This window comes from Centropristis striata, chromosome 23, assembly GCF_030273125.1.
Source record: "Centropristis striata isolate RG_2023a ecotype Rhode Island chromosome 23, C.striata_1.0, whole genome shotgun sequence".
Taxonomy (NCBI): domain Eukaryota; kingdom Metazoa; phylum Chordata; class Actinopteri; order Perciformes; family Serranidae; genus Centropristis; species Centropristis striata.
The window spans coordinates 29,463,267-29,488,498 of NC_081539.1; the positions used below are offsets into that span (position 1 = coordinate 29,463,267).

At 37.7% G+C, this 25,232-nt stretch overlaps 1 protein-coding gene across 1 annotated transcript; it reads left to right on the forward strand.

Annotated features, from left to right (window-relative positions):
• Nucleotides 1-3,040: 3,040 nt before the first annotated feature.
• LOC131962458 (myosin-6-like) lies at nucleotides 3,041-23,426 on the forward strand. Its single transcript, XM_059327460.1, has 37 exons — nucleotides 3,041-3,244; nucleotides 5,069-5,212; nucleotides 5,306-5,462; nucleotides 6,473-6,500; nucleotides 6,604-6,709; nucleotides 6,791-6,883; nucleotides 7,900-7,963; nucleotides 8,058-8,156; nucleotides 8,240-8,343; nucleotides 8,428-8,566; nucleotides 9,250-9,368; nucleotides 9,457-9,606; nucleotides 9,687-9,857; nucleotides 9,952-10,261; nucleotides 10,372-10,442; nucleotides 10,522-10,727; nucleotides 11,664-11,787; nucleotides 11,875-12,011; nucleotides 12,094-12,349; nucleotides 12,443-12,685; nucleotides 13,093-13,269; nucleotides 13,350-13,495; nucleotides 13,576-13,666; nucleotides 13,756-14,145; nucleotides 15,466-15,592; nucleotides 15,812-15,930; nucleotides 16,013-16,209; nucleotides 16,310-16,493; nucleotides 17,275-17,440; nucleotides 18,308-18,432; nucleotides 18,518-18,826; nucleotides 19,658-19,861; nucleotides 21,018-21,314; nucleotides 22,086-22,190; nucleotides 22,734-22,829; nucleotides 22,924-23,058; nucleotides 23,182-23,426. Exons 1-37 carry the CDS (start codon nucleotides 3,041-3,043, stop codon nucleotides 23,200-23,202), a joined length of 5,814 nt encoding a protein of 1,937 aa, XP_059183443.1. The 3' UTR covers nucleotides 23,203-23,426.
• Nucleotides 23,427-25,232: the final 1,806 nt, after the last annotated feature.

A 25,232-nucleotide genomic window follows, 5' to 3' on the forward strand; every position in this document is an offset into this window, starting at 1 on the left:
GAAAAACTTCAGGTTTTAGGGGGTCATTTGAAAATCGCCCAGAGGTTTTCCAGGCATTTTTTCCCAGGCGCTTTAGGCCTTAATGGGTTAATTAATCCTGAGCAGAACACTGACCTCTATACTAATCTAATAAAGCCAATTGACCTTCAAAACAACACAAATCCCCCCAATAGAACTTTGACCCCGAATATATCTGTTATCCACCTGCCATATTTAAGTACCAGCTCGAACAACACGCATATAAGAAAGGCTCATGGAGCTTGATCCTAAGTGTTGACAGCAGAAGGACACTAGACAGCTGGGAATGACAGCCTCAGTCCTGCCCTTGATGTGCATGCTGAGGATTCTGGGTGTAGACAACCAACTGTCAAGACCTACAAGGCCTGAATCTGAAGGTGTGAAGCTGTTAAAGTCAAAAGGTCTCTTGTGCTCCTTGAGGAGGTCTTAAGGTGCTCCACTAAATAAACTTGTAACTTAAGGATCCCTCCTGTTAATGTGACAGCTATTACAAGCACTGGCCTGTTGTCATCGATAATGTGTACGTGAGGAAGGTGATAAGTGCTCTGTGTAACACATATGGATTTATTTACAGTATGGCCACTGAAAGCTTTGAAAGCAGCCAGCTGTCATTCCTGATCTTTTATTATAGATGGAGGACGGTCAGCTGAGGTCCACTGGGAGGCAATCAAGGACCAGGAGACCAGGAGACGGAATCCAAGCCAGAAATTCACAAGTTTATCTTTGTCCTCCTGGATAATAGAAGACAGACAATACTATAGTCTGGAGACAGCCAGACAGCCTATTGTAGACGTGATAGAGCACCATGTGCAGGGATCTAGAGTTAAAAAATCTATTTAAGAAAACGTTTAAATGGTTTAATGACTCTTAGACTTTTATAATAATAATAATAATAATGCATTTTATTTATAGGCGCCTTTCAGGACTCTCAAGGTCATTTATTTTATTTTTATTTTTTTATTTTTTTATTTTTATTTTATTTTTTAATAAAATACATTTTTTTTAAAATAATGCATTTTATTTATAGGCGCCTTTCAGGACTCTCAAGGTCATTTTTTTATTTTTCTTTTTTTCTTTTTATTTTATTTTTTAATAAAATACATTTTTTTTAAAATAATGCATTTTATTTATAGGCGCCTTTCAGGACTCTCAAGGTCATTTATTTTATTTTTATTTTTTTATTTTTTTATTTTAATTTTATTTTTTAATAAAATACATTTTTTTTTAAATAATGCATTTTATTTATAGGCGCCTTTCAGGACTCTCAAGGTCATTTATTTTATTTTTATTTTTTTATTTTTTTATTTTTTTATTTTTATTTTATTTTTTAATAAAATACATTTTTTTTTAAATAATGCATTTTATTTATAGGCGCCTTTCAGGACTCTCAAGGTCACCTTACAATAAACAATTAAAAACAAAACAATAATAATAAAACAGCAATGGCAGTAATAATAAACAACAATGAAACAATTACAAATTAGAACAATAAAGACAACAATGACAGTAATAATAAACAAAATAAACAACACCGAAACGGTACAGAGAAAAATTGTAATTTAAAAATGATGAATATATTAGGGATAGGGTAGTCTAAACAGGTCATTAATATTAGCATTAAAACATACGTTTTTCTTGAGGAATAAGTCCACATATAGATTTCTGGTGATGAAATGTGTTTGAAAGTGCTTCAATACAATAAATATATTTTATCAGCATATGTCATCTAATATATATTTTATGATTTTTACAATATAATAATACCTTTTCAGGCACTTGAAAGACAAAACAAAAATAGATGCTGATCTAAGAGCAGCTCACTGAGGAAGCTTCAGTTAACTGGCCAATGGTTTACACCAGTTATTGTTGTCCACACCTTTATCTCCAAATACAGATCTTACTTTTTTTGATTAGCCTCCTTTGTTTTTTTTTTGTTGCTCTTCACTCATAGGATGGCTTGGTGTCAAAGCTCTGCCTCCGGGTGGAATATAAAGAGGAGTTCAGAGAGAGAAGAGGAAGGACGGGAACACAGCACCTGCAGGTAAGGATACATACATTTATAAATGACTTGACTATCATGTCCCATGTTGGAAATACAATGCTACCTTTTGCTATTTCATTCTAGTGACACAGCACAGCACACCTATCAAAGGGGAGGACGAGAAAACAGGTGTATAGCTTATTACTATTTCTTTTCAAAATAAAACTAATATGTGAATATAAATAGTCTTAAAACAACATCTGCTTGTAGTTTCTGAACCCTCTGTGAATGATGTGTGACTTTCTTTAAAATAATAAATAATGTATTATTAAATATCATTATTATATACACTACTGGTCACACACCAACTTTTCCAGAATTTAATTGAAAATGATGCAGTTTAATGTCTCAGTGTACTCTGAAATTAATGCACATTTGCAACATTTAAAATTCTTGATTGAGCATGATAGTGTTTTTGAAAGTTTAAAAAAAGATTCAAAATCACATTTTATGTTGGACTAAAGGACTAAAAAAAGACACAAAATGACTTACAAAGACATGAAAAGAATTCTAAAATGGACAAAATAGCCCAAGACTCCATAGAGTTAAGTTGTTAACCCATTTCTTGTTCCCTGAAAAAGGCCTACTTGTATAATTCTGAAATGTACATTATTTTCCAGTTTTGGTTAAGCTTACCTTTTGTTATTTACCTCTGGCAGTTCACCACTTACCTTTGTACCCTTTCAAGCTGTTCATTTGACTTGAACTGCCTGAATTTCAATAAAAAAATGGAAAAATTGGGGTGTTCTAAAACTTTTGACCGGTAGTGTATATTATTGTATATTTGGATTGAACATTTTTGGTTATAGTTCATCGGTAACTATTGTCTTTAAGGTTAAGGATTTTTTTCTTTTTTTCTAAATAACTACAATAATCTCTAAATGTTTCTATGTATAGAAATGCATTCAATCACCTTATAAGTTGAACTGCACCAGGGCATGATAACCAAAATGTTTTGGGTCTCGCCTCACAGCGTTCAGGATGTCAAGCGACTCCATCATGGCGGAGTTTGGGCCCGCCGCTTCCTTTCTGAGGAAGTCAGACAAGGAGCGACTGGAGGCCCAGACTCGAGTTTTTGACATAAAGAAGGAATGCTTCGTGCCCGACCCTGAGGTGGAATACGTCAAAGCCAGAGTCACCGCCAGAGACGGAGGCAAAGCCACTGTTGAAACTGAGTTTGGAAAAGTAAGTATGCCAGATATTTACACTGTACCCAATTATTTTAAAAATTAGTTAAATAGAGTAAATGAAGTTCACCGCTATTCCACTAGGGGAAGCTTAACAGATTTTGTACCACCTAGAGCAGGGATGTCAAACTCTGGCCCGTGGGCCAAATTTGGCCCGCAGTGTAATTTTATTTGGCCCGCGAGGCAATACCAAATGATTATATAATTATTGTACTATAAAAGCTGACCCGCCGGTATTATACGGCGCATTTACAGCTAATACTACAAATCCCACAATGCCCTGCTGTTGTTTTGGCGCGTCAATCAGGACAGGACCCAGAAACGCTCCTCTGTGACAGTCGTCATAGCAACCTCAAGCTAGAGCTGTCTCCCAGCTACCCCTTCCCAAAAAGCAATAGGTTTTACCTTTTTCTTTATGCACTTTTTCTTGCTACTTGATTGATTTATTATTATTTTATTTTTAAATTTATTAACCTGTTGAAAAAGTTTATTTTGATATTTAAATCAGAAGGATGCAAATAGAAAAGAGGCATAGGATTTTAATTTATTTTTAATTTATATAAATTAATGACATTGATGTGTTTTTTATTATGTCTGCACCACTTAGTTATATATTGTATGTTTATAAGCGTTGCTGGTTCCATATTTAATGTTAAAGCAAAACATGTTTGGTATATATTAAAAGGTTTATTTGTTCAATGTTGGCCCGCGATTTTATTCAAGTTTTAAATTTTGGCCCATTGTGTATTTGAGTTTGACACCCCTGATTTAAATAGAGTAAATGAAGTTCACCGCTATTCCACTAGGGGAAGCTTAACAGATTTTGTACCACCTAGAGTTAAGACAAACATGGGTAAAAAGTCCTTTCTTTATGCTGGAACTATTCTTTGGAACAGGTTACCTGGTTACTTAAATCAATCAGAAGCATACGCAGTTTTGAACAAAACTTGAAAAAATGGTTTAAACACCAATCTTAGAATGTTGGCAATCTGTATCTGTCACGTATATTTGAAACTGTAATTTATGTTTTTGTGTGACTTATGAATGATTGATGCATGTATGTATGTATGTATGTATGTATGTATGTATGTAAGAATGGAATGGTACTTGTTTGGTTTATGTAAGATATGCTGCTACTTACCCCTGTCTCCTGCCTTATAGGGACCACAATGGAGATAAGCCTTAGGGCTTTATTGTGTCATCCCTGACTATTTTTTAACTATTTATATTACGTATGACACAGGTTGCTGTTTCATTTTTTTTTATATCAAGAATGGTCAAATAAAATCAATCAATCAATCAATCAATCAATCAATCAATCAATCAATCAATCAATCAATCAAGACTAATGGAAGTGAGAAAGTGATTGGGAGACTTTTACAACAACTTTAAGGGCGCTTTCACACCTATCTCGTTTGGTCCGGACTTCCAGACTTTTCAGTTTGATCCGAACCTAAATTCCAGGTGTGAAAGGTGCCGCGGACCACGGTCTGGACCAAAGGACCAAAGTTTGGTCCGACCAAAAGAGGTGGTCTCGGTCCGCACCAAACGAACCAAGGTCCAAACCTTTTGCAGTGTGAAAACAACTTTTTTTAATAGTTCGGACCTTCGTATCAATGACAGGAAGTTTTTTTCTTCTTCTGCTCTCGAATTACGGTACTTGCGAATACCAAGCACTCTCACGTATTGCTCATTAAGCTGGTGCTGCTGGTAGCAAAAGACCAGCAAAAGTATTTGTTGCGGCGATCTGCCTGGAGGTGCAGCTGCGTGTGTGTGACAGCGATGATTCCCTATCGTGATTCCCTATGGTAAATCATTTCAGACTGTAACCCATAAGGAGGACGACATCCACCCTCAGAACCCGCCAAAGTTTGATAAAATTGAGGACATGGCCATGTTCACCTTCCTCCATGAACCTGCTGTGCTGTTTAACCTCAAAGAGCGTTATGCAGCATGGATGATCTACGTGAGTAACGACCACAGATAAAATGATCTTCCACTGTATGAAATCTTCACTCCAAATAAAAGAAAGACTTGTTTTATGTGTCTTTGTCCACAGACCTACTCAGGACTGTTCTGTGTGACTGTCAACCCCTACAAGTGGCTGCCAGTGTACGACCAGGCTGTGGTGAACGCCTACAGAGGAAAGAAGAGGAGTGAAGCTCCTCCTCACATCTACTCCATCTCTGACAACGCCTACCAGTACATGCTGTCAGGTACACTCAGCTCAATGTTTGCACTCTGTAATCACCTACAACAGGGTGTCAAACTCTGGTAATAATGGGCCTAATGATAAAAATGATAATACTATAACGACCAAAACGAATAATCATTATCAAAAGTTGCTTTTTTGTCAGTTACTAATCTGTTTCAGTTCTGACATGAACTTGTTTTTAAGATAAATCTTACATGAACTAGAATATTATTGACCATCTTAATCATGTAGGCTAAATAATAATAAAATCTCATAATATTCGCCTGATTAGACCCTGATCTAGTGAGACGCAGAGCCGTTTATTAAGATTATTAATCAGATGGTAGTCATGGTGATGTAGTGACGTGGTGCTGCCTCTATAAAAACAGACGCATCGACTAACCCAGGGGTGTCAAACTCTGGACCGCGGGCCAAATTTGCGAGGCAATACCAAATTATTATATTATTATTGTACTATAAAAGCTGACCCGCCGGTATTATACGGCGCATTTACCGCTAATACTACAAATCCCACAATGCCCTGCTGTTGTTTTGGCGCATCAATCAGGACAGGACCCAGAAACGCGCTCCTTAGTGACAGTCGTCATAGCAACCTCAAGCTAGAGCTGTCTCCCAGCTACCCCTTCCCAAAAATGGAGAAAAGAAAGGCAGAATTTGTTAACCTGTTGAAAAAGTTTATTTTGATATTTAAATCAGAAGGAAGCAAATAGAAAAGAGGCATACGATTTTTATTTAATTTTTATTTAATAAATTAATGACATTGATGTGTTTTTTATTTGAAATTTGATTTTGCATGTCTGCACTATTTAGTTATATATTGTATGTTTATAAGCGTTGCTGGTTCCATATTTAATGTTAAAGCAAAACATGTTTGGTATATATTAAAAGGTTTATTTGTTCAATGTTGGCCCGCGATTTTATTCAAGTTTTAAATTTTGGCCCATTGTGTATTTGAGTTTGACACCAATCCAAACATTTTAATTGAAGTGGACATTGTTTTAAATCTTGCAGACAGAGAAAACCAGTCCATCCTTATCACGTAAGTAATTCATAAAAACCATATATGATTCCAATTTGAAAAGTAGACTGTATGTTTTGTCTTCATGATATTTTCAGTTCACTTCAGTGTGTTTTATTGGCAGCGGAGAATCTGGTGCAGGAAAGACTGTCAACACCAAGAGAGTCATCCAGTACTTTGCCAGCATTGCAGCTGTTGGTGGCAAAAAGGATGCTGCTCAGGAGAAAAAGGTTGGTTTGATTGTTAATATTATATTTAACATGATAACTTTCGTTTTCTTTGACTAAATTCTGCATCTATTAAATCTGCAGGGCACCCTGGAGGATCAGATTATCCAGGCCAACCCTGCTCTGGAGGCCTTTGGAAACGCCAAGACCATCAGAAATGACAACTCCTCCAGATTTGTGAGTTTACTTTTTTGTTAAATTTATTAACTTCCTGCTTTTTGCAATTGCACCCAATAGTGATCTAAACCCTGATTTCCTCCAAGGGCAGTGCTGATGCTTCAGCTCACCATTGAGTCTCAAAACAAACAAGGAGTTTGGAGGAAATGTCGGGATTTTGGAGCTTAAAAATAACAAATGCGACTTTGCCATTACATTTTTGTGTTTCAAATTTTTATTGATGTGTATACAAAAAAAACCAGAGGGACATACCTACACCAGGGTACATTGGTGTCGACATTAAACATGTTGTACACATCCTTAGATTTAAATTGTATGATTTTAAGAACAAACAACAGTCACACAAAACGAAATCAAATAGACTGTACAGTATTTAGATATTATGACATAGTCTGTATAAAATGAATAAACTGACCACATAAACATAACAGATAATATACATAAATAATAATAAAAGAGAGAGGGGAAAGAGGAGGAAGTAAAAAAAAAAAAATATATATATATATATATATATATATATATATATATAATTAAATAAATAAGTGAAAAGGGACAAAGAAAAGAAAAGAAAGGAGTGTGGGGGGGGTTACATCGTCACAAAAAAGTCCATAAACGGTTGCCATTTATCGTAGAATTTGCTCAAGTTTCCCCTTCTTGAATATCTAATTTTCTCTACTTTTAAAAAGGACATAGCCTCTTTAATCCATTGCGTGCTGGAAGGAGCTGTTGTGGATTTCCAGTTCAGAAGGAGGTGACGTTTAGCAATAACTGAGGTAAAAGCTATCACTTCCAATTCTTTAGTAGAATATAGGGTATAATCTTCCGGATGACCAAAAATGCCAATGTGTGGCGAAGTGTGAATAGTTCTACAGAATACCTTAGACATGGTGTTGAAGTAAATTTGCCAAAAGTTCGTCAGAGCTGGACAAGAGAAAAACATATGCGTAAGATTACAGGGTGAGCCCATTACATTTTTTAATGGTTTCATCTAATTGTGCTTTTCTTGCTTCTTACAGGGTAAATTCATTCGAATCCACTTTGGTGTCAGTGGAAAGTTGTCTTCTGCTGACATTGAGACATGTGAGCAAAGTGTGACATGAACATCACTTTGTGTGGTATAATACTCTGGGAGAATGAAAACTTTAACACTTCATCTCACTGTCATTTTTGTCAGATCTGCTGGAGAAATCCCGTGTCACTTATCAGCTCAAGGCTGAAAGAGACTACCACATCTTCTACCAGATTCTGTCCCAACAGAAACCAGAACTGCTGGGTGAGTGAAACATAGAATATAGTTGACCCTAAAGAAATGCCACATGGACAAAGACTGAATTTTATTTTTTTTATTTTTTACAGATATGCTGTTAATCACCAATAACCCCTATGACTACGCCTATATCTCCCAAGGAGAGACAACTGTAGCCTCCATTAATGATTCAGAAGAGCTAATGGCTACTGATGTAAGCACACAGAGTGCTTGTTAAAAAACTCATGAAGCACATGAAGTTTCACAACTAAATCAAATGTAAATCTCACTGTTTAAGGAAGCTTTTGATGTCCTGGGCTTCACTCAAGAGGAGAAGAATGGCATCTACAAGCTGACAGGTGCCGTCATGCATTATGGAAACATGAAGTTCAAACAGAAGCAGAGGGAAGAGCAAGCAGAGCCTGACGGCACAGAAGGTAGGGGGTCATTTATATTACTTGATATCCGTCAAGAAAAAAGCAAAATATCCTTCAAAAAGAAATTAAAGATGTACTTTGTCAGTGGTTAATGTTAGGTGTTGGGCTTATTATATTTTTTGGGGGGGTTTATTTAAATTTTTTTCGTTTATTTTGGTTGAAAGGACGCTACTCTTTATAGAAGCGATGTTTGCCTGGATTCATGATGTCCAGGATTACAATCAATGATACTGGTTAAAGCTGTATTGTTTTTTTTTTTTTGTATTTTATTTGTTTTCTGATCAAATGCATTTGACCAATTATTCCTAAACATTTAATCCAAATCGCTATAATTCAGTGGTTTGATTCTACAAACTGTCTTTTAAATTTGTGCTGCATTTTGTAATGAACTTTTGTGCTGCACTTTTCTAATGTATTTTGGAATGTATTTTTACTGTTAAAGTTGTTGTAGGACTGTTGAGTATTACTTGTTGGAATGTGGACCCCAGGAAGACTAGCGAACTGCCACGGCACAAGCTAATGGGGATCCTTTAATAAAACATAAAAACACAAAACATAAAACATATATCACCTTTGCAGAAACAATTTTTCTGGTGACTGGGTTGGAGTAATTACTACCAATTTATGCATTTCTGACACAAAACAATCTAATAAATTCTTACCTGACACACAATCCTTTACAGATACGGACAAAGTTGCATATCTGATGGGTTTGAACTCTGCTGACCTCATCAAGGGCCTGTGTCACCCAAGAGTAAAAGTAGGCAATGAGTGGGTCACCAAAGGTCAAAATGTGCAGCAAGTAAGTTGAAAATGCTGAAATCCATTGGGAATAATACATAATAAAGTGAGTTCAATGTTTAATGTCATTGATACTATGCAATACCTAGGTGAACTATTCTATTGGCGCACTGGCTAAGTCAGTGTACGAGAAAATGTTCTTGTGGATGGTGGTGAGAATCAACCAATCTCTGGATACCAAGCAACCTCGCCAGTACTTCATCGGTGTGCTGGACATTGCTGGATTTGAGATCTTTGATGTGAGTATTAAAGGTTTTACAGACATGTCACTAGTAAAAATACACTCTTTCTAACATCTCTTTTTTAATTATCTTCCTAGTTCAACACATTTGAGCAACTGTGCATCAACTACACTAATGAAAAGTTGCAGCAGTTCTTCAACCACCACATGTTTGTGCTGGAACAAGAAGAGTATAAGAAAGAGGGCATTGTGTGGGAGTTCATTGACTTTGGTATGGACTTGGCAGCCTGCATTGAACTCATTGAGAAGGTTGGTGGAAAGTTAAATTAGTTTATGGTATTCATGTTCGCTAATCTTGTGACAGGTATACATGTAATTAATTTTAATCACTTCCTTTCTTCAGCCCATGGGCATCATGTCCATCCTTGAAGAGGAGTGCATGTTCCCCAAAGCCAGTGATGCAACATTTAAAGCCAAACTTTATGACAACCATCTGGGTAAAAGTCCCAACTTCCAGAAGCCCAGGGTAATTAAGGGGAGACCAGAGGCCCATTTCTCCCTTGTTCACTATGCTGGTACTGTTGATTACAATATCGGTAACTGGCTGGTGAAGAACAAGGACCCACTGAATGAGACCGTGGTTGGACTGTTTCAGAAGTCCAACCTAAAGTTACTGGCTGTCCTCTTTGCTGGGTATGCCGGTGCAGACTCAGGTAAGAGATCTTTAAACACTTTGATTAATTATCCTTAAATTGTGCAGAATATCAACAAGGAAGACAATGACAATTGTACTTAAACATCTACAACTTCGATACAACCCAAGATTCAGGAAGCAAGGGAAAGGGAGCAAAGAAGAAGGGTTCTTCCTTCCAGACAGTTTCTGCACTGCATAGGGTAAAACACATCTAAAGTTTGGTATATGTCCTAAGTTAAGTGTATGGGATCTCTTAATATGTATTGTCTTCATTCACAGGAGAACTTGAACAAACTGATGACCAATCTCAGGTCAACTCATCCCCACTTTGTACGATGCATCATCCCCAACGAGACCAAGACTCCGGGGGCGATGGAGAATCCTCTGGTCATGCACCAGCTGCGCTGTAACGGTGTGCTGGAGGGCATCAGGATCTGCAGGAAGGGATTCCCCAACAGGATCCAGTATGGAGACTTTAAACAAAGGCAAGAAAAGCATGTTTATGTATTGCTTTTTGACAAAACTTGCAATGTACTTGAAATGTGATGTATCCTAGGTCATCAGGTGTTTTGCATAGTTTATCACCAAACACTCTCACCTAGGCAGCCAAGCTGGGATGGATTAGGCTCTAACTTGTGTAGGTAGTGTGTTTGGTACATTGATATTGATCCATAGCCATCTTGATGCCTTGATGCCCAAGGAACAAAGCTTCTCCAATCCCTTGCCCAGTCTTCCCAGAGGAGAGTGTTGTCCCGGCAATGGTCTCTGGGAACTTAAGCTGCCTCCAAAGGTCGTCCTTCAGATGCTCACTTGATGAGTCTTGGGTGCTGCTGGGGGTCCTTCCCTTCTTTAACAAAGCCAGTTACCTTCCTTATTTGGTGGAGTTGTTTATGGCTGATAACCCCTGCGCAAGCGGCTATTCCCCTCAGTCCCTGGCCATGATATAATTCAGCCGTTGCCCCTCCCCTAAATCCTTTGGACACCAACTCAGGTTATCTTCTAGTGATCACCTTCCAAGACAAAGTGAGCGCACCGATATGTTTGCCAGACCTCAAACAAAAAATCTGGGTGGGCTGGTGAGGATGTTGTACACCAGGCATGTCCAAACTATTCCACAAAGGGCCGTATGGCTGCAGGTTTTCGTTTCCACCAAGCAAAAACACACAGTTTGACCAATCAACTGTCTGAAGACTGAGATCAGTTGATTAACTGAGTCAAGTCTGGTGTGCTGCTGCTTGGTTGGAACGAAAACCTGCAGCCACACGGCCCTCTGTGGAATAGTTTGGACATGCCTGTTGTACACCAACCACAGTTGGACAGGCTCAGCTTCTGTTGTGGTGTGTGATATCTATTGTGTTTATTGTAAATCATTTGCAAATTAATTCAATTACTGTTATGATGTTATGTTTGTACCATTTTAGATATCGTATCCTGAACCCTAATGCTATCCCTGAGGGACAGTTCATTGACAACAAGAAAGGAGCAGAAAAACTTTTGGGCTCTTTGGATATTGACCATGAGCAGTACAAACTGGGACACACAAAGGTTGGTTCCATTTACAAAGAGGATGGTTCAAAGCTGGAATAGATAACTGCCTGGAGGAGGTTACAAAAAACTTTCTCTCAATTTCAGGTGTTCTTCAAAGCTGGTCTACTTGGTCTTCTTGAGGAGATGAGGGACGATCGTCTCTCTCTGATCATCACAGGAATTCAAGCGAGATCCAGAGGAATCCTCGCCAGACTTGAGTTCCAGAAAATTGTTGAGCGCAGGTCCGTGGTTTACTTTAAACATTTACTTTAAAAAAAACAAGATAGAGAAACATTTATTCAAGCTTACTGCTGTTGTCTACAGGGATTCCTTACTGGTGATCCAGTGGAATATACGAGCCTTCATGGGTGTCAAGAATTGGCCCTGGATGAAGATGTACTTCAAGATAAAACCTCTGCTGAAATCAGCTGAAACTGAGAAGGAGATGGCAAACATGAAGGAGGAGTTTATGAAGCTCAAAGAGGCTTATGCAAAATCTGAGGCCCGCAAGAAAGAGCTGGAGGAAAAAATGGTCACCCTTCTCCAAGAGAAGAATGACCTGCAGCTCCACATCCAATCTGTAAGATGAGTCATTTAGTTTACCTAAAACTTTCAGCAATGTGCTTACAAAAATGTGATGAATAACGCCATTTACTAAATGTACTGTCTACAGGAACAAGACAATCTTGCAGATGCTGAGGAGCGCTGTGAGGGTCTAATCAAGAGTAAGATACAGCTCGAGGCCAAAAGCAAAGAGCTGACAGAGAGACTGGAGGATGAAGAGGAGATGAATGCAGAGCTGACTGCAAAGAAGAGAAAACTGGAGGACGAGTGTTCAGAACTCAAGAAGGATATCGATGATCTGGAGCTGACACTAGCTAAAGTGGAAAAGGAAAAGCATGCCACAGAGAACAAGGTAATGAAAGCCGCTACAATTGCATGTTTGCAGTGCAGTGTCATCTCTACAGAACATTTTAGCACCGTTCAGCTCATTGTTTTGGTTTTTGAGCCTAAAACATTACTGTTTGATCTGCTTTTGCTGCTCTTGTAGCTTCACTTCCAGCTTCAATGGGCAACTGTTTTTTGTTTGTTTTGTTTTAAGCAAAAAGGAAGCTGAGCAGAAAAGGCCTAAAAACCCACTATAGGCATTACCTGCCCAGCAATAAATAGCAGACAAAAAAAAGTTAGCTACTAGCTGGAGCATTTAGCATATCAAGAAAGAGACTAAAACAGAAGGAATATGGCAACTGCTTGTTAAAAAGTTTGTCATCAATGTAAGAATGGCTCTATATTCCTGACAATAACTCTGATATGCATTCTAAGGTTAAAAACCTGACTGAAGAGATGGCAGGTTTGGATGAAATCATTGCTAAGTTGACCAAAGAGAAGAAAGCTCTTCAGGAGGCTCACCAGCAAACGCTGGACGACCTGCAGAGTGAAGAGGACAAAGTCAACACTCTGACCAAGGCCAAAACCAAGCTGGAACAGCAAGTCGATGATGTGAGTATAATAGATATTTACAACTAAATCTCAAGCTTTTCTGAGACATGGATAAATGTTTGGACTGTTTTGTCTGTTAGCTTGAAGGATCATTGGAGCAAGAAAAGAAAATTAGGATGGATCTGGAAAGAGCCAAGAGAAAATTGGAAGGGGACTTAAAGTTAAGCCAAGAAAGTGTGATGGACCTGGAGAATGACAAGCAGCAGCTGGAGGAAAAACTCAAAAAGTAAAACTAATCTTTTACTATCACAAACACAATGCCCACTGTATGACAACAGCTTATAACTAACGTTAACCATTTTGTAGGAAAGACTTTGAACTCAGCCAGCAGCTCGGTAAGATTGAGGATGAACAGGCCATGGGTGTTCAACTCCAGAAGAAACTGAAGGAGTTACAAGTAACTATACAAACAGGGTTCATTTATTGTGTTATCATGCATGAATTCCTAGTTACACCTCATAATCATCTGATGATCATTTTATCAAGGCGCGCATTGAAGAGCTGGAAGAAGAACTGGAGGCAGAGCGAGCTGCCCGAGCCAAGGTGGAGAAACAGAGGTCTGACCTGGCCAGAGAGCTGGAGGAGATCAGTGAGAGGCTGGAGGAGGCCGGAGGAGCCACTAGTGCCCAGATCGAGATGAACAAGAAGAGGGAGGCCGAGTTTCAGAAGATGCGCAGAGACCTCGAAGAGTCCACTCTACAGCATGAAGCCACCGCTGCTGCACTTAGGAAGAAAAACGCAGACAGCGTGGCCGACCTGGGGGAGCAGATTGACAACTTACAGAGAGTCAAACAGAAGCTGGAGAAAGAAAAGAGCGAGCTCAGACTGGAGCTGGATGATGTGGTGTCCAACATGGAGCAGATTGCCAAAGTCAAGGTAAGACAAACAGACAAGTCTTCATTTAATGCATCCTTTAACATTTAGTGAAATATGCTTTCTTGCCAAGCGTAAGTTTGAGAAGATTGTTGCTACTATCTTGCTTGGTTAGTAGGGGCAGTCTTTATTCAAAATTAACAGCCAACTCTGGTAACACTTTACAATAACCATCATTTATAAATGGTAAACAGATAGTTTATTAATGTTTAATCATCATTCATAAACCGTATATAGGCCATTTAGAATGTTAAATACATAATTTATTAATGTTTAACTAACAAAATAATTTAGAAATGGCAAATACATGGTTTATTAATGTAAGTTTATAGTTACTTTACCATTAACAAACAATTAAATTATAATTAATAGTTTATTAATAGTTTTAGTTGCACTCATTTTAACATTTTTAACACCATATTAAGTATGTTAATGATTTAGAAATGATTCATATACCTTTAAGAAATTGGTTGAAAACATTTAAAGATTAAATTTGTATAGCACTTTGTAAAATGGTTAATAACTGGTTTATAAACTATTAATAAACTATTAATTATAATTTAATTGTTTGTTAATGGTAAAGTAACTATAAACTTACATTAATATACCATCTATTTGCCATTTATAAATTATGTAGTTAGTTAAACATTAATAAATGATGTATTTACCATTCTAAATGGCCTTTATACAGTTTATAAATAATGATTAAACATTAACAAACTATCTGTTTACCATTTATAAATGATGGTTATTGTAAAGTGTTACCCCAACTCCTTGTATCTCTTAGTCCAACCAAACACTAAAAGAGTCAAAGTTCTACCATGAAAAAACAGAGTGCACTGTGGTAGCGAACCGTCAATCAGTAGCTCCGCCCCCAAATGAAAGCCTGCTTTATTGTTTATTTTACTACAAGTGGGAATAAAATCAAACATCATGCTGTCTTGAAGAATACTTTAAACTAGATAAGTCTTTAAGAAAATGTCTATTGAGGCAATAAATCAAGTGAGAAGTAGGGCCATTCTCCGATTGACTTACAAATTGACTTAATTTCTGCAACCAGTGGAGTCGCCCCCTGCAGGCCATTTGAAAGAATGCAGGTTTAAGACACTCCTACCAGACACTTCCTATGCCACTGTTGCTGTTCCTTCTCTTCACATTAAGTTAGGCTAACCACCTGCTGGCTCTAGCACCTGATTTCACAGTCAGACATGACAGTTCAAGAGTCATCTGAAATGTCAAACCATGTCATAAAGACATAACATACAGAAAATAATGCACAGGTTGTATACATTCCATGACTTGAATATTATTTAATGTACACAGACCAACATGGAGAAAATGTGTCGTACTCTGGAGGATCAGATGACTGAATACAAGACGAAATCCGAGGAAGGCCAACGAACCATCAATGACTTCACAATGCAGAAAGCAAAGCTTCAAACAGAAAATGGTAATCACCTTAACATACATTCACATTTTAAGTGTCATTTTAAGTGTCAACTTTTACACTTTGGAAGGTGGTTTCAGATTTTTGCGTTTTTAAGCCCCAAAAACACCGTCACCGTCTAAACGAAAGGCACTTCCCATAAAATATTTTGTCGTTTTTACCCGCGAGCGTCCTCGTGTAAACAGGGCCTCATATTGTGGCTGACCAACCTTTATATTCCAGGTGAGCTGGGCAGGCAGCTGGAGGAGAAGGGCTCTCTGATCACCCAGCTGACCAGAGGGAAGCAGTCTCACACTCAGCAGATTGAGGACCTCAAGAGACAACTGGAGGAGGAAGTCAAGGTATTTCTTAAACAACTACTACTTTAAAAAATACAGAGCCCCATGTTCAGAGGCAAAATGACCTCATGTTTCTCAATCAAAGGCAAAGAATGCGCTGGCCCATGCAGTGCAGTCTGCTCGCCATGACTGCGACCTGTTGAGGGAGCAGTTTGAGGAGGAGCAGGAGGCCAAAGGGGAGCTCCAGCGCGGCATGTCCAAGGCAAACTCTGAGGTGGCTCAGTGGAGAACCAAGTACGAAACTGATGCCATCCAGAGAACAGAGGAGCTGGAAGAAGCAAAGTAAGGAATTCTTAGACCTATCTTGACACAGTTTTTAAATTTGACCATGATATTCCCATTTTATCTGTGCGGTATCGATTTGATTCATTTTTGTTATTAGGAAAAAGCTAGCTCAACGCTTACAGGATGCAGAAGAAGCTGTTGAAGCTGCTAATGCTAAATGTTCGTCCCTGGAGAAAACCAAACACAGACTTCAGGGGGAGATTGAGGATCTGATGGTGGATGTGGAGAGATCTAATGCTGCTGCTGCAGCTCTGGACAAGAAACAGAGAAACTTTGACAAGGTAATGACATGAAATTCCAGATAAGTATACGTTAGTTACTAAATAATGATTTGAATGTTTGAATTGAGTGTGTAGAATTTCACTACAACTCATAATTTAATAATTATTATTATTATATATACTGTTGCTGCCATTACTATTATTACTATATACTGTAATATACTACTATTATTATTATACCGGCCTTACCGGCCTTATTTATTATTATTATTACTATTATTATTATTATATATTATATCATTTTACTTGTAACTACTTTATTTATATTTTTCATTTTATTTTTATATTGTTTATTATCTATTATTACATATTATATTATATTATATTATATTATATATATTATATACTGTACTATTATTATTATTATATACCGTCTAGTCACTATAGCATTGTTGCATCATATCACCAGTTTAATTATTACCATCATCTTGTCAACCATCCTACCAACTGATGTTCTTTTTTTAACTTCTTAAGTGTCCTTGTTCTATTCTGTGTTTTTTTCTATTGTTGTTTTTATTTATGCTACCTCAGTATTTTATTGTATTGTATTTTATTGTATATGAATACCGGACTGCTGTGACAACTGAATTTCCCTTCAGGGATGAATAAAGTAATCAATCAATCAATCTATCTATCTATCTATCTATCTATCTATCTATCTATCTATCTATCTATCTACCTATCTATCTATCTATCTATCTATCTATCTATCTATCTATCTATCTACCTATCTACCTATCTATCTATCTATCTATCTATCTATCTAATACAATATAATTAGGTCCTGTCTGAGTGGAAGCAGAAATATGAGGAGTCCCAGAGTGAGCTGGAAGGTTCCCAGAAAGAGGCTCGTTCTCTGAGCACTGAACTCTTCAAACTGAGGAACTCTTATGAAGAATGTCTGGATCAACTGGAGACCATGAAGAGAGAAAACAAGAATCTCCAAGGTGGGAAGATATAATTGCCCCTTGTGCATCCCTTTTTAAAGGAAGTTGCCCTGATGTCCTCAGACAACTGATATGATAGAATGTATGATTTTATGCTGTAATGGATCAAAAATAGTGGTTTAAATCAGTGTCTGGATTCTGGCTAAACACAGGCAAAATGATGGAGAAATTTAAAATTCAACAGGCAACATTGTCCATTGTGATGCACATCAAGGTTATAATAGTTTTGGACTTTTCATTAGTTTTAGTTTTAATTTCGTTGTGAATTTTTGTTTTCAAATTCAGTTAGTTTTAGTTAGTTTTTAGAGTGAGTTTTCTAGTTTTAGTTTAGTTTTTATTTTTTGAAAATGCTCAGTTTTAGTTTAGTTTTTATTAGTTTTAGTGTTAGCTTTAGTTTTTTTTGTAATGGGCTATGTGTTGGGTGCGAGATTCAAAGTGGTCATAATAAATGTTTCCTTTATTTCCTTTGGTTTATCATCTCAGCCCCAATAAGGTTATTAACTCTTACAGTTCTAGGGGTTTTGAATTTTGGTTGGAGTGTAGACATCCCAGTCTCAGTAAACATATTCACCATGTGTTGCATGTTCAAATAGAAACACTGAATTATGAATGAAAAAAGTTGACAAAAACGAAAACTAAGGACACTTTCACTATAATTTTAGTTAGTTTTGTAACCACACAATACAGTTTCAGTTAGTTATCGTTTTTGTAAAAACTCCAGTAAAAATGTTTTTTCAATTCTAGTTTTCGTTATTTCGTTGGTTTTCGTTAACTATAATAACCTTGATGCACATGGCTTAAAACATGATTTCCTCTCAATATAAACTGAATTCAATGGAGATAAATACATGTATATGTTCAAAACAGAGGAAATTTCTGACCTGACTGAGCAACTCGGTGAGGGAGGAAAGAGCATCCACGAGCTGGAGAAGATGCGTAAACAGCTGGAGCAGGAGAAGGCCGAGATACAGACGGCTCTGGAGGAAGCTGAGGTCAACTTTTATTAAACGTTGTTCAATAATTCCTTGTAGTTAACTTAATGATGCTTTGATATTCAGTGATGTTCTGTTTCAACAGGCTTCCCTGGAGCACGAGGAGGGAAAGATCCTCCGAGTCCAGCTGGAGTTCAGCCAAGTGAAGGCGGAGATCGAGCGGAAGCTTTCTGAGAAGGACGAGGAGATGGAGCAGGCCAAGCGTAACCATCAGAGAGTGGTGGACACTCTGCAGAGCTCCCTGGAGGCGGAGACTCGCAGCAGAAACGAGGCTCTCAGGGTGAAAAAGAAGATGGAGGGAGACCTCAATGAGATGGAGATCCAGCTGAGTCTGTCCAACAGGCAGGCAGCAGAGGCTCAGAAGCAGCTGAAGGGAGTCCACGCTCACCTGAAGGTACAATAGAGGTAGCCTGGCTAACACCAGACTAATCTCAAATGAGATCTAGTCTGGGAACCTGCCGTTCATTTCTCCGTAGAGGAGGTGTGGTTTACGATCCTCCAGAGCCGTTTATTGGGCGCTTAGAATGTCTATCAAAGCGTCTGTAGGTAGCTCTTAGCCAATCAGATCAGTTATACCAGATGACGTAGTAGAGCAACAGAAATGGATGTTTGTTGTGTGTGTGTCTGTGAGAGAGTGTTGCTGCTGCGTTGCTTCTCCAGTTCTCGCTTTCTGCAAGATTATTTATTTTCACGCTTTATTCCCCCTCATGTCATTCAGTCACACACATCCACTGATTTTATGGGCAATAATCAAGCTGCTGCGGGTCTCTGGGGGCTCCGCTGTCCCCCGGATCGTAGCCAGATCACCGGCGTTGCGGTAGCGCTGGTGATTAGCGCCGCTAATAGCCCCGCTACCGGTGATCTCGCTACGAGCCAGGGGACAGCGGAGCCGCCGAGAGACCTTTCGCCTTTCAACTTTCGCTGTAAACTATTTAAAACACCATCTACAGCTAAAGAGAGTTTCGCGTCTGCAGCAGCCATGTTGGATCCTTAAGAAAACTACAAGCTTCCGTCTGCCGGGTAGTACGCGTCATCGTCTTAACCCTAAAACAGGGCTAAGAAACGGCTCTGGTTGCCAGACTGGATGGGGGTTCGAAATTACATTCGAGCGCGCAAGGCAGTATGGGTATAGCCAGGCTACTATAGAGGCTGAGCAAGTTTTCTTTCTTCTTCTAATTATTGAAATAAAAGGATTGAACGATTTGAAAAAAATCTTTGCAAATAGGACGCCCAGCTGCAACTGGATGAGGCGGTCCGTGCCAACGATGATCTGAAGGAGAACATCGCCATCGTGGAGAGACGCAACAACCTGCTGCAGGCGGAGCTGGATGAGCTGAGGTCAGTGGTGGAGCAGACGGAGAGAGGACGGAAACTGGCTGAGCAGGAGCTGCTGGACGTCACGGAGAGAGTTCAGCTGCTGCACTCTCAGGTATGTCACATCATTACCTCAAGGGATTTAACTCAATACTAAATAAATAAATATGCCTATGAAATAAATAAATCTAGCAATAAAATAAATCCTTAAGTAAATAAATAAATAAATATGGCTATAAAATAAATAAATCTAGCAATAAAATAAATCCTTAAGTAAATAAATAAATAAATATGCCTATAAAATAAATAAATCTAGCAATAAAATAAATCCTTAAGTAAATAAATAAATATGCCTATGAAATAAATAAATCCTGAAGTAAATAAATAAATAAATATGCCTATGAATTAAATAAATATAGCAATAAAATAAATCCTTAAGTAAATAAATAAATAAATATGCCTATAAAATAAATCCTTAAGTAAATAAATAAATAAATAAATAAATATGCCTATAAAATAAATAAATCTAGCAATAAAATAAATCCTTAAGTAAATAAATAAATATGCCTATAAAATAAATAAATCTAGCAATAAAATAAATAAATCTAGCAATAAAATAAATCCTTAAGTAAATAAATAAATAAATTTGCCTATAAAATAAATAAATCTAGCAATAAAATAAATCCTTAAGTAAATAAATAAATAAATATGCCTATGAAATAAATAAATATAGCAATAAAATAAATCCTTAACTAAATAAATAAATAAATATGCCAATGAAATAAATAAATCCTGAAGTAAATAAATAAATATGCCAATGAAATAAATAAATGCAAATGTATAATTGAGTCAACAAAGTTCAATAAATACAAATTAAATAAATAAATAAATAGTATATTTTTAGAAAAGAACATTTTTCCAATAATATATTATAATTAATAATTTAATTTGTATATTAAAATGATGATCATTTAAATAAAACATTTTGAATGAATTTGAATGACATAAAAATCCTCTGAATGAATTATTCATAAAAATATTTTATGGGTTATTTATTAGTTCAGGATTTATTTCATGGGTATATTTATGTATTTCATAAACATATTTATTTATTAAATGATGTATTATTTATTATTTGTTTATTTATTTCATTTAGTTATTGAATTTTACATTTTAAATGATTTGCATTGCATAATGTTTTAGTCTATGTTGCATACTAATTGAATTCATTTCAATTTGAGTGTGTAATGTAAAACTGTGATTGTGAGCAGAACACCAGCCTGCTGAACCAGAAGAAGAAGCTGGAGAGTGACACCAGTCAGCTTCAGAATGAGGTGGAGGAGGCGGTGCAGGAGTGCAGAAACGCTGAGGAGAAGGCGAAGAAGGCCATCACTGATGCTGCCATGATGGCAGAGGAGCTGAAGAAGGAGCAGGACACCTCCTCTCACCTGGAGCGCATGAAGAAAAACATGGAGCAAACCATCAAAGACCTGCAGCACCGTCTGGATGAAGCTGAACAAATAGCCATGAAAGGTGGCAAGAAGCAGATCCAGAAGCTGGAGGCCAGGGTGAGTGTTTCTAACTGTTTACATAGTCCGGCGGTTTAGGACCAGATTTGGGAAGAAAGGGGACACGTCGGACAAAAGCACCACATTTTTTCCACATGCTCTCTATCACTATAGGTTTAAATTTTTGGTAGGAGCCACTTCATCAAGATTGCAGATTGGAGATGGCAGCCATATAAAATCTATGAGAACCAGTATATCTTCTAAGCCACTTAGAAGGTCAATCTTAGTGTCAAAATCTACATTTTCTGGGTCAAAGAATAATTTAAAGCTACTGAGAATACCACTAGATGATCAAATAGATATGTTCATTTTGGCCATGTATTTACATAATTATTAGATTCCAAACATTTTCAGCTCAGGATTCTCTGCTGCAGCACTTGAAGCGAGTTGACTACCAGTCTGGGTGAAAATGAACATTTCTATTTGATCAAATAATCATCTAGTGATATTCTCAACAGCTTTAAATGATTCCTTGACCCAGAAAATGTAGATTTTGACACCAAGATTGACCTTCTGAATGGCTTGGAAGATATATTGGTTCTCATAGACTTTATATGGGTGCCATCTCGGATCGGCCATCTTGATGAAGTGGCTCCTACCAAAAATTGAAACCTATGGTGACAGAGAGCATGTGGAAAAAATTTGGTGCTTTTGTCCAGCGTGTCCCCTTTATTTAGCTAAGCCACCTGACTAACAGCACTAAAGTACAATCCACAGTTCACTGGCTGGAACAAACTTCTAAAAGCTGCGCCCATAACTGTCTTTTCCAAGGTGAGAGAGTTGGAGAATGAGGTGGATCTGGAGCAGAAGAGAAGCAGTGACTCAGTGAAAGGTCTCCGCAAATATGAGAGGCGCATCAAAGAGCTCACCTACCAGGTACACAACCACACAGCCTCTGGAAGAAACAGTTTCTATGTAATATTGTGCTTTAACACAGCTGTTCTCAACCTTGGGGTCGGGACCCCAATTGGGGTTGTGAGATGATTTCTGGGGGTCACCAAATCATTTTGGAAGTCAGCTCTGTCTCCACTGTGTTAAAGTGTTCATGTGTTAATGTGTTTTAGTCTTTTTGGTCATTTCATGTCTTTTTTTGGTCATTTTTTTTTTTTGTCATTTTGTGACTTTTTTGGTCATTTTGTGTCTTCTTTGGTCATTTTGTTTCCTTTTTTGGTCATTTTGTGTCTTTTTTTAGTCATTTTATGTCTTTTTTTTGTCATTTTGTTTCTTTTTTTTGTCATTTTGTGTCTTTTTCTGGTCATTTTGTGTCTTTTTTGATCATTTTGTGGTCATTTTGTTTCTTTTTTGGGAAAAAAAAAGCAGGGGTCGTGGACAACATGCATGTTAAATTGGGGGTCGCGACTCAAAAAGGTTGAGAACTACTGCTTTAACAAACAGTATGACTTGTGCAATAATTTGCAGACGGAGGAGGACAAAAAGAATCTGAACCGTCTGCAGGACCTGGTGGACAAACTGCAAATGAAAGTTAAATCCTACAAACGCTCGGCAGAGGAGGCTGTAAGTGAAAATACTGATATACAGAAATATGGTCCATTGCCTCTTCCTGAGTCAGCTCAGTAAAATTTTTCCACATGCTCATTTGAATTTTTAGGAGGAACAGTCCAATGCAAATCTGGGCAAGGTGCGCAAGTTACAGCATGAGCTGGAGGAAGCAGAGGAGAGGGCCGACATCGCCGAGTCTCAGGTCAACAAGCTGAGAGCTAAGAGCCGGGACACTGGAGCTAAGGTCAGAAAATTAGCAAGAATTCAGCTTTTAATTAGCCAACTACATCCTGGAATCACGCCAAGAAGCTTTAATGATTTGACAAAAATAAGAAAATCTAATTATCAATCTTTTTTCTCTGTACAGAAAGCACACGATGAAGAGTGAAGCCTTCCACAGGATCTTCATGAATGCAGTTTCATTGTAGTATTTTAGTTTCTTTATTCTCCATGCAACATGAGTGGAATAAAGAATAAATGGATGCACCACTTTGCTCATGTTTCCTGTGTGAATCACTCCCCTACAAAGACAAAACTGGAAAGTAGAAGCCTGCGCTGTGAGGCAGTATCTCTAATAAAAAACCCGCCACACCTCCCAACAACACAACCAAACCACAACAAGGTGCTTTTCATGTTTAGACATGAGACAGAGCAGAAGAGTTCAAACCTGGGCCTGTTTGTTTTTACTGAGACCGATGATAACTTATTAAACAGAAGAGTTTTAAAGACTGGAAGTCAGGAAGTGTGTGATAGGTGTTCACATCTAATCTGAGCAGTATTTCACTCCATAATCAAGCTATTACCAGAGTGCTAGGTCATGTGGTCCAAACAGTGTGGAATTAATCTTTATATGTGGTCAGTTTTTCAGGTGATTTTATACAGTTGAAACCAGAAGTTTACATACACTATATAAAAAGACACATATGCTTTTTTTCTCACTGTCTGACATGAAATCAGACAATCACTTTTCCTGTTTTAGGTCCGTTAGGATTACCAAAATTATTTCTATTTGCTAAATGCCAGAATAATGAGAGAAGGATTTTTTTAGACAATTTTTTATGACTTTCTTCAAAGTCAGAAGTTTACATACACTAACATTATTATGCCTTGAAACAATTTGGGAAAGCCCAGATGATGATGTCATGTCTTTGGAAGCTTCTGATAGGTTCATTGACAACATTTGAGTTAATTCGAGACACACCTGTGGATGTATTTTAAGGCACACCTGAAACACACTGCTTCTTTGTGTAACATCATGGGAAAGTCAAAAGAAATCAGCCAAGATATCAGGAAGAGAATTGTGGACTTGCACAAGTCTGGTTCATCTTTGGGTGATATTTCCAGATGCCTGAAGGTGCCACATTCATCTGTTCAAATAATTATACCCAAGTATAAACACCATGGGAATGTCCAGCCATCATAGCGCTCAGGAAGGAGACGGGTTCTGTGTCCCAGAGATGAACGAGCTTTGGTCCAAAATGTGCATATCAACCCAAGAACAAAAGCAAAAGACCTTGTGAAGATGCTGGCTGAAGCTGGTAAGAGTGTGTCATTATCCACAGTGAAACGAGTCCTGAGACATGGGCTGAAAGGCCACTCTGCCAGGAAGAAGACAGATTTTGTCAGACCAAAAATTAAGGTCTTTGTCCCTGTGTGCATTTGCAAACTGTAATTTCATGTCAGACAGTGAGAAAAAAAGCATATGTGTCTTTTTATATAGTGTATGTAAACTTCTGGTTTCAACTGTATATGGTGCAACATAAACGTGATGAGTGTGCTAAACATAAAAGTCAACATGCAAACCACTGAGGTCGACTCCACTCAGCCACCACTAGATGGTCAAAGAGCTCCACTTACAACAGTGTTTTGCTCCATAACAGGAGAAAAAGGAGAAATAGTAGAAAGAAAGGATATCAATAAAATCAGAATCAAAAACATTTGAAATATCTTTCATTTGCAAGGATTAGCACATATTTTGCTTTTATCTTCAAAATAAAACCTTACTACATCATTTCACAACAATATGCATGATGATAATATGATAACAGTGCTTTAAATCACTGTTCAAAGCCTTTTTTCAGTCACTCGTTTTGTTTCTCTTTGAACACCTGCATCACTATTGTGCTGTGCACAGCATGCACACACACAACAACCAGCTCCCCAGGCTGTTTAATGCCACCATGAACATGCCCAGTGCAGCAGTCTTCTCTGAGAAGAAAGGCTGTTTTTTGTTTGGTGAAAGCTGATACTGGTGTCATGTGAGTTTTGTAGATTCCATACTGCAAAGCCTGCAGTGCAACAGGTAAATAAGATGAGAAGTTCAGGTGAAGGGGCCTCAAGTCTGACTTTCTTATAGAAAATACACTGCAAAAAAAGAAAAGTTGGGTGAACCTTAAAATTTTAAGGCAACAAACTTCC